At 32.5% G+C, this 10,238-nt stretch overlaps 1 protein-coding gene across 1 annotated transcript; it reads right to left on the reverse strand.

The window, feature by feature from the left end:
• Window positions 1-964: 964 nt before the first annotated feature.
• Window positions 965-2,712, reverse strand: srxn1 (sulfiredoxin 1 homolog (S. cerevisiae)). Its single transcript, XM_055169020.2, has 2 exons — window positions 2,463-2,712; window positions 965-2,252 (listed from the first exon to the last, which is right to left on the reverse strand). Exons 1-2 carry the CDS (start codon window positions 2,682-2,684, stop codon window positions 2,043-2,045), a joined length of 432 nt encoding a protein of 143 aa, XP_055024995.1. The 5' UTR covers window positions 2,685-2,712; the 3' UTR covers window positions 965-2,042.
• Window positions 2,713-10,238: the final 7,526 nt, after the last annotated feature.

The raw sequence follows: 10,238 nt of genomic DNA on the forward strand, positions 1-10,238 counted from the left end.
GATAAACTTTAATAAGAAATTATTTAAAAACTTCAACAACAAAAAAAATCCCCTCGATTTGATGTTTTCTTGTACTTAATTATTCAGCATTATTATGCAGTGAGTCACCTGCAGCCCGGGTTTCTTTGTTGTTGACAAGGTCTTCTTGTCAGAGAGGCCTATAGATATGGATATCAGGCCAAGGTCAGGGGTCAAAGCAAGTAAACTGCCATTACAGAGGAAAAAATCTGACATGCCCATCTCTGATCCACCACACAACAGCTAAAAACTCAAAGCAGAAATAAATGAGAGAAGTTTCCATCTATTACTCACTACGGTAAGTCAAAAAAACCTACTCTCTACTTCATAGTGCTGTCTGACTGTAAGCTGAAATCCATCTATATATAGCAATGCAATAAAACTGAATTCATTCCTTTCATCGCTCCATTCTGCAGAAGAGAACATCGCCGGCCAGTTCTCATGACCCATAACCCCAGACATGTGCTGCCTTTATAGATGAGCTTCAGAGAACATTCAACAATTCTCATGCCCTTCCAATGGCACAGGAAAATCCAATTTAGAAATAAATGTTAAAATAAAATAAAGCTCAAAATAGTCTGTTATTAAAAAAAAGTTGGTGCACCGAAGGCTTTTAATATGTATGACCAGATCGTGTTCATGTGTAGCTGTAAAAGTGTTTCAAACAGAAATGGTTACAGTATGGGAGCAAAATTATTTTATAAATCTGACTGTGCCAGATTACAAAATCGGACACATCCCATGTGACCCATTCTCAAGGCTTCCGCTCCAGAACATACAGTACAACCATGTCCAGCAGTCACCAGACCAGCACACGCCTGTGGTCATCTTGTAAATGCTCAAAAATGTGGTTTGGCATAGCTGCAATGAGACCGTTGCTTCAAACCAGAGTTTTAAAACACCAAGACGGGTCAGACAGATCTAAGCACTAAACAGAAACAAAATATTTGCATTTCATATTTTTATAACTTTCATGTATTATACAATAAACAATAAAGTCTTCAAAAAATGTTAATTGATCAATTCTAAATATTACAATCTGCAATGACATTGGTATAGTGGTGGTGACTACTTAAGTATAATAGTGATAGGCTATCCAAACAGTTCCCAGATCCTCCCCAGCATTTCCAATTTTGGATGTCTACCTTAGTTGACCCACTCTTATCACATGAATAGTTTTTCAGTAAATACTTTTAATGCATTAAAGTTCATTCAAAATATACATTTTGAGTATATCCCTAGAAAATCAAACACATGACCTTGGCCTTGCTAGCACCAGCTGGGCTGTGATAAACTCAGAGAGCTATGTAGTGTTACTAAGGGTGTTTTCACATGTAGTTAGTTTTAAAAAACAGTTAATTTTAAGTGAACCAGAAAAGGAACTAGCCGAAAGTGACCTCAGTGCTTTTGGTGTTCACAATGGAGTGGACTCAAAAGAGGACCAATCCCTTTTTTGGTCCTCTTCAGAACTGAAGTAATCTGAGACCGTTTCTTTTTCACATTACTCCTCATAAGAACTTAAGACCTCAGCTTTCTCTGCAGCAGTTGATCTTATACATGTCAAAAAGAAATCGAACCACAAAAGAACCCAAAACAGACCACCTCTGGACGGGGAGTCTGAGATCACTTGGTTTGTTCACATATGCACACTGCACTGCTCCGAGACCGTTTGGAGGGCTCAAAGGAACTAGGTGTAAAAACACCCTAAAAAGAGACCTTCAAAATACATACAGTATGGGTCCTAACTTTGGGCATAATTTACTTTGAATGTGTAATAATGCTGCCATCTAGTGGTGAGAAGGAGCGCAGGCAGATAAAAAGTTCTGTTTAGTCATTGTGATTCACAGTAAACAGTAAATGTCTGGTTATGTCTTTCTAGAAATATGTCAGAGATAAGAGTGACTGAATGAATAATTTGCTAAGTTAGGTTGTTAATATACACAGGATAGATACAGATAAATAAATATAGGAAAATATAAACAAGATTAATGAACTCTAATTTGACTATTGAACTATTATCAGAGTCACTGTAGATTCGGCGTTGATGCTCCAAGGTAGGTCCGCAGGTCTGAGATGTTGGATTTGATAATCTTGGCTGGTATGGATTTCATCTTCATCCTCTGATAAGCAGCAAATCGATGGCAGCCTCCAAATGAATAATAATAATTGCCCCCCTTTTCTCCAGTGATCCACAGTACATCTATAGGAGGTACACCTGAGATATCTGATCCTTCCTATAAAAACATCAGTAGTCCAGTTATGGGATTGATCTCACTACACACACACACTTTACAATTTTAGTTACTAGTTTGTCTAACCATACGTGAACATATATGGGATTACATGTAACTCATAAACAAAGCCTGTAAAATAGCCTATATGTATTATAATCACCAGGCTGATAAAATACATTTTTCTTACTGTGAGCTAAATTGTTTATGTACCTGGATGCTCGTCATAAGACTCTGGACCTTCTGTTCGTCTAATACAGGTGGAAATGGTCGTATAATTACATCCATTGGGATGAGATGAATGTCCTGGATGTTATCTGAATGTATTGACCGGTTTTCGCTCTTTAAACTACCCATGTTACGAGTGTAAATCCAAAACGGGTTCACAGCAGTGCCAATGTGCTTCCTGAATGTACGGCTCAAAGTTTGAAGCATCTCTAACTAAAGTTTAAGGAACACGGAAGTGTTGCGCAAGTTAACTCCGCCTCGTGACGTCACCTTCGGCGAATGCGACTGCGGTTACGCCCACTGAGTGGCAAAAGACAGAGCGGCAGCATTTGAATACAGTGAGAAATCAGCGAAAACACGCGGAAAGCGCGTCTAAATTGGAAAAAGCTGTTGTGCGATAGACTGTCTGTACTAACAGATTAACAAACAATTCGGAGCTATCGTTTTACAGACTGCCAATAAACACTGAAAGGAGAATGGATCGTCCACTGACCACAGGTGGGTTGACAAGTTGCTAAGGTCACTATCAAGTGCAACTAAATTAGATTTTTGCTGATAATTGTCGGTTACACTGACATTTTTGCGGCCGCCGCTAAAACAGCCAGACATTTTGTTGAATGTTTTGCCACTCAAAGGAAGTAAATCAGTAGCCATATGTCAGGTATAAATGTTGGGATAAAAAATACACGAAATACACATAAATGAATACTCTTATTCTGTGTAATTGCAAAGTTTTGTCAGGGAGCTTTCTTTAAAAAACATTATGATGAGCCTTGTGTTCTACAAAGGTAGGATGGTTTAAGTGTTATTGATACATATGTCAGTAAAAGCAATAGGTGTGTTCGACTTCATGCGGCGCTGCGCAGACCGATCGGCGGCTGACTTGAAGCAGTGCATTTTGGTTAGTACTTTTGTCCGACTTCAGCTGGCGCTGCAGGCACGTGACTGTGTCATATGGTTTTTAAGTACCGCGAGAGCGTTTCGAGAGTAGCCGGCTGGCTCAGCCGGTGCAGCTTCTCCAGAGCGGCTGCCCGGAGTTGTGATGACGTAACAGCTTTACTTGATTGGTCGCCTCATTGATGACAACGATCACGTGCGTTTCAAGTTTAATCCAACCTTTAGTTTCACTAATAAACATTATAAATTCATGTTTTAAAACAGGAAAAAACACTTTAATACCCTAAAATATGTTATATTGTGTCGTGTAATAAAATAAAAATGAAAATAACAAACTCTATTGGTACTTTAATAATATAGGCTTGTTTCCCGTTATTTTCGGGTATACAGTTTAAGCAGCAATTAAAATATTCGATATAAAATGTTTCTGGTTGCAACTTTTTATTAAAAGGTTTGTTTTTTATCAAATTCAGCATCTAATTCACTTCATTTGCGATTATAAACAAGGAAACACGGCGCACACGTCACTACGGCAAGCAGCAGGTGTCCGGCTTGACGGCTCCGTCTTCAGTTCCTCCCTCGACTGCAAGCGGCAAACCTCGCCGATCGGTCTGCGCAGCGCCGGATGATCTCGAACACACCTAATGTCTGGCCATATGCCAATGTCCACAGACTACTGGTTGTTTGGCAAGTTGTTATATACGCATTCCCTCTATTAATTCCCCATTATGACGTCATATAGAACGTTCACTCAAGCGTGGAGAACTGGATTCTTCTATCATTCTGTGGTAAGTATCAGAACAGTAAAGGTGCAGAAAACAGCGAGACACTCGTGTAAGTTATGTGCTTTAATTATTGTAGTCATTATTTATAAATATAGACTCATACTTATTTACTTATATACTTATTTATAAATATAGACACAAATAATATAAATTGTTTTAACGTAATTTAGCTCCTCAACAAAATAGCCTATTTTTGCTGTGCAGTGGGCTGAGAAAAAAGCGCCAATAGCCTATGTGTAATGGATGATGTGTAACGGAATCCAGCGGGTTTTTAAAAAAGTTGTGTAGGCCTACTGTGTAAAACGTAGCCAATTTATGATCTTTAGCCGTTTTTGTGAAGGGGCGCTGCTAGTCGGAATCCAGACAGATAATCCAGACAGTAATTATTTAGATGTTGTTAAGTGAATTGTGTGATTAAAAAATCATGTATTTTCAGAGTCGTTTGGACAGGTCCATGTTTGAATTGTTGCAACACTTGTCTCTTGAGGTGTCTCACCTCATCCCATCCTATCACACGAAGAGTAACAATTTAATGTCATTTACACAGACTTTAAAAGGAAAAATATATATTGCTAAAATATGCCATGAATGCCATTTTTTCCAACAGATTAATTTAATTAAGAGGTGATGACAATTGGAAGTGGAGGGAGTTATACACAACATTTTTTTTTCAGGTCCCTACTGAAAAATCCAGCAAAGACCAGCATAAGCTGGTAGCTGGTTTTAGCTGGTTTAAGGTGGCAGTAGCTGGTCTAGGCTGGTTCTCCCAGCCTGGCAAAGCTGGCTAAGATGGTGCACGGGGCAGCTGGTCTTCCAGCCTGACCAGCTAAGTCCAGCTAGACCAGCTTAAAAGGTTGCTACAGCTTGCTACACCAGCAATTTCAGCAAAAACCAAGCTGGGAGACCAGATTAAACCAGTTTACCAGTTTATGCTAGTCTTAGCTGGATTTTTCAGAAGGGGTAATAACTTGTTTATTTATTATACTTGTGAATTTATTATAAATATTTGTATATGTTTTAATTAAAACATTTAATTAAAAAAAACAATGCTAAACAATAAACTTTTGCCATACAGATTTATTGCCAGCATTTTAATTCAGAGGTGGATTCCAGTGGGAGGAGGAGGGACATATACACATTTTTTTTTTCTTTCAGGTAATATTAACTTGTTTGTTTATTATACTTTGTATCTTCTGTAATTATCATAATTTTTGTTTATTAAAACATTTAATGGAAAGAAATGCTAAACATGGAACTTTTTTCTCCATGCAGATTTATTGACAGCATTTTAATTCAGAGGTGGATTCCAGTGGGAGGAGGAGGGACATATACACATTATTTTTCTTTCAAGTAATAATAACTTGTTTGTTTGTTTGTTTGTTTGTTTGTTTGTTTGTTTGTTTATTATACTTTGTATGTGTAATTATTATTAATATTTTTATTAATTAAAACATTTAATGGAAAAAATGCTAAACAATGAACTTTTTTCATACAGATTTATTGCCAGCATTTTAATTCAGAGGTGGATTCCAGTGGGAGGAGGAGGGACATATACACATGTTTTTTTCTTTCAGGTAAAAATAACTTGTTTGTTTGTTATACTTTGTATCTTGTGTAATTATTATGAATATTTTTGTTTATTTAAACATTTAATGGAAAATGCTAAACAAGGAACTTTTTTCTCCATATAGATTTATTGCCAGCATTTTAATTCAGAGGTGGATTACAGTGGGAGGAGGAGGGACGTATACACATTTTTGTTCGTTCAGGTAATAATAACTTATTTGTTTGTTTATTATACTTTGTATGTTTAATTATTATAAATATTTTTTTATTAAAACATTTAATGGAAAAAATGCTAAACAATTAACTTTTTTCATACAAATTTATTGCCAGCATTTTAATTCAGAGGTGGATTCCAGTGGGAGGAGGAGGGACATATACACATTTGTTTTTCTTTCAGGTAATAATAACTTGTTTGTTTGTTTGTTTATTATACTTTGTATCGTGTGTAATTATTATGAATATTTTTGTTTATTAAAACATTTAATGGAAAAAATGGTAAAAAAGTATTTTTTTCTCCATACAGTTTTTTTGCCAGCATTTTAATTCATAACTTGTTTGTTTGTTTGTTTATTTGTTTGTTTGTTTGTTTATTATACTTTGTATGTGTAATTATTATTAATATTTTTATTTATTAAAACATTTAATGGAAAAAATGGTAAACATGTAACTTTTTTCTCCATACAGATTTATTGCCAGCATTTTAATTCAGAGGTGGATTCCATTGGGAGGAAGAGGGACATATACACATTTTTTTTATTTCAGGTAATAATAACTTGTTTGTTTGTTTGTTTGTTTGTTTGTTTGTTATACTTTGTATGTGTAATTATTATTAATATTTTTATTTATTAAAACATTTATTAGAAAAAATGGTAAACAAGTAACTTTTTTCTCCATACAGATTTATTGCCAGCATTTTAATTCAGAGGTGGATTACAGTGGGAGGAGGAGGGACATATACACATTTTTTTTCTTTCAGGTAATAATAACTTGTTTGTTTGTTTGTTTGTTTGTTTGTTTGTTTGTTTGTTTGTTTGTTTGTTTATTATACTTTGTATCTTGTGTAATTATTATGAATATTTTTGTTTATTAGAACATTTAATGGAAAAAATGCTAAACAAGAACTTTTTCTCCTACAGATTTATTTCCAGCATTTTAATTCAGAGGTGGATTACAGTGGGAGGAGGAGGGACATATACACATTTTTTTTCTTTCAGGTAATAATAACTTGTTTGTTTGTTTATTATACTTTGTATTTTGTGTAATTATTATGAAAATTTTTGTTTATTAAAACATTTAATGGAAAAAATGCTAAACAAGGAACTTTTTTCTCCATATAGATTTATTGCCAGCATTTTAATTCAGAGGTGGATTACAGTGGGAGGAGGAGGGACATATACACATTTTTTCTTTCTTTCAGGTAATAATAACTTGTTTGTTTGTTTGTTTGTTTGTTTGTTTGTTTGTTTGTTTATTATACTTTATATCTTGTGTAATTATTATAAATATTTTTGTTTATTAAAACATTTAATGGAAAAAAATTGTAAACAAGGAACTTTTTTCTCCATACAGATTTATTGCCAGCATTTAAACTCAGAGGTGGATTAAAGTGGGAGGAGGAGGGACATATACACTTTTTTTTCTTTCAGGTAATAATAACTTGTTTGTTTGTTTGTTTGTTTGTTTGTTTGTTTATTATACTTTGTATCTTGTGTAATTATTATAAATATTTTTGTTTATTAAAACATTTAATGGAAAAATGGTAAACAAGGAACTTTTTCTCCATACAGATTTATTTCCATCATTTAAATTCAGAGGTGGATTACAGTGGGAGGAGGAGGGACATATACACATTTTTTTTTCTTTCAGGTAATATTAACTTGTTTGTTTGTTTGTTTGTTTGTTTGTTTGTTTGTTTATTATACTTTATATCTTGTGTAATTATTATAAATATTTTTGTTTATTAAAACATTTAATGGAAAAAAATGTAAACAAGGAACTTTTTTCTCCATACAGATTTATTTCCAGCATTTTAATTCAGAGGTAGTGGGAGGAGGAGGGACATATACACTTTTTTTTCTTTCAGGTAATAATAACTTGTTTGTTTGTTTGTTTGTTTATTATACTTTGTATCTTGTGTAATTATTATAAATATTTTTGTTTATTAAAACATTTAATGGAAAAATGGTAAACAAGGAACTTTTTCTCCATACAGATTTATTTCCAGCATTTAAATTCAGAGGTGGATTACAGTGGGAGGAGGAGGGACATATACACATTTTTTTTTCTTTCAGGTAATATTAACGTTTGTTTGTTTGTTTGTTTGTTTGTTTGTTTGTTTGTTTGTTTGTTTATTATACTTTATATCTTGTGTAATTATTATAAATATTTTTGTTTATTAAAACATTTAATGGAAAAAAATTGTAAACAAGGAACTTTTTTCTCCATACAGATTTATTGCCAGCATTTAAATTCAGAGGTGGATTACAGTGGGAGGAGGAGGGACATATACACTTTTTTTTCTTTCAGGTAATAATAACTTGTTTGTTTGTTTGTTTGTTTATTATACTTTGTATCTTGTGTAATTATTATAAATATTTTTGTTTATTAAAACATTTAATGGAAAAATGGTAAACAAGGAACTTTTTTCTCCATACAGATTTATTGCCAGCATTTAAATTCAGAGGTGGATTACAGTGGGAGGAGGAGGGACATTTTTCTTTCAGGTAATTATAACTTGTTTGTTTGTTTGATTGTTTGTTTGTTTGTTTATTATACTTTATATCTTGTGTAATTATTATAAATATTTTTGTTTATTAAAACATTTAATGGAAAAATTGTAAACAAGGAACTTTTTTCTACATACAGATTTATTTCCAGCATTTTAATTCAGAGGTGGATTCCAGTGGGAGGAGGAGGGACATATACACATTTTTTTTCTTTCAGGTAATTATAACTTGTTTGTTTGTTTGTTTGTTTGTTTGTTTGTTTGTTTTGTATCTTGTGTAATTATTATTAATATTTTTGTTTATTAGAACATTTAATGGAAAAAATGCTAAACAAGAACTTTTTTCTCCATATAGATTTATTGCCAGCATTTAAATTCAGAGGTGGATTCCAGTGGGAGGAGGAGGGACATATACACATTTTTTTTCTTTCAGGTATAATAACTTGTTTGTTTGTTTGTTTGTTTGTTTGTTTGTTTATTATACTTTGTATCTTGTATAAATATTATAAATATTTTTGTTTATTAAAACATTTAATGGAAAAAATGCTGAACAATCAACTTTTCTCCATACAGATTTATTTCCAGCATTTTAATTCAGAGGTGGATTACAGTGGGAGGAGGAGGGACATATACACATTTTTTTCTTTCAGGTAATTATAACTTGTTTGTTTGTTTGATTGTTTGTTTGTTTGTTTGTTTATTATACTTTGTATCTTGTGTAATTATTATGAATATTTTTGTTTATTAAAACATTTAATGGAAAAAAATTGTAAACAAGGAACTTTTTTCTCCATACAGATTTATTACCAGCATTTTAATTCAGAGGTGGATTCCAGTGGGAGGAGGAGGGACATATACACATTTTTTTTTTCTTTCAGGTAATAATAACTTGTTTGTTTGTTTGTTTGTTTGTTTATTATACTTTGTATCTTGTGTAATTATTATAAATATTTTTGTTTATTAAAACATTTAATGGAAAAAAATTGTAAACAAGGAACTTTTTTCTCCATACAGATTTATTACCAGCATTTTAATTCAGAGGTGGATTCCAGTGGGAGGAGGAGGGACATATACACATTTTTTTTTCTTTCAGGTAATAATAACTTGTTTGTTTGTTTGTTTGTTTGTTTATTATACTTTGTATCTTGTGTAATTATTATAAATATTTTTGTTTATTAAAACATTTAATGGAAAAAAATTGTAAACAAGGAACTTTTTTCTCCATACAGATTTATTACCAGCATTTAAATTCAGAGGTGGATTACAGTGGGAGGAGGAGGGACATATACACATTTTTTTTTTTTCAGTTAATAATAACTTGTTTGTTTGTTTGTTTGTTTGTTTGTTTGTTTGTTTGTTTGTTTATTATACTTTGTATCTTGTGTAATTATTATAAATATTTTTGTTTATTAAAACATTTAATGAAAAATGTAAACAAGGAACTTTTTTCTCCATACAGATTTATTGCCAGCATTTAAATTCAGAGGTGGATTACAGTGGGGGGAGGAGGGACATATACACATTTTTTTTTTCTTTCAGTTAATAATAACTTGTTTGTTTGTTTGTTTGTTTGTTTGTTTGTTTGTTTGTTTGTTTATTATACTTTGTATCTTGTGTAATTATTATTAATATTTTTGTTTATTAAAACATTTAATGGAAAAATGCTAAACAAGGAACTTTTTTCTCCATACAGATTTATTGCCAGCATTTTAATTCAGAGGTGGATTACAGTGGGAGGAGGAGGGACATATACACATTTTTTTCTTTCAGGTAATAATAACTTGTTTG

Source organism: Misgurnus anguillicaudatus, chromosome 5 (assembly GCF_027580225.2).
Source record: "Misgurnus anguillicaudatus chromosome 5, ASM2758022v2, whole genome shotgun sequence".
In the NCBI taxonomy this organism is placed as follows: Eukaryota; Metazoa; Chordata; class Actinopteri; order Cypriniformes; family Cobitidae; genus Misgurnus; species Misgurnus anguillicaudatus.

What these genes read in the sequence shown, in the direction of transcription:
- srxn1 (XM_055169020.2), bottom strand. Translation starts at nt 2,684, where the DNA reads ATGCTTCAAACTTTGAGCCGTACATTCAGGAAGCACATTGGCACTGCT. An exon ending in GTCTTATGACGAGCATCCAG is followed by an intron (nt 2,253 to 2,462) that starts GTACATAAACAA and finishes ATGTTTTTATAG; the next exon opens with GAAGGATCAGATATCTCAGG.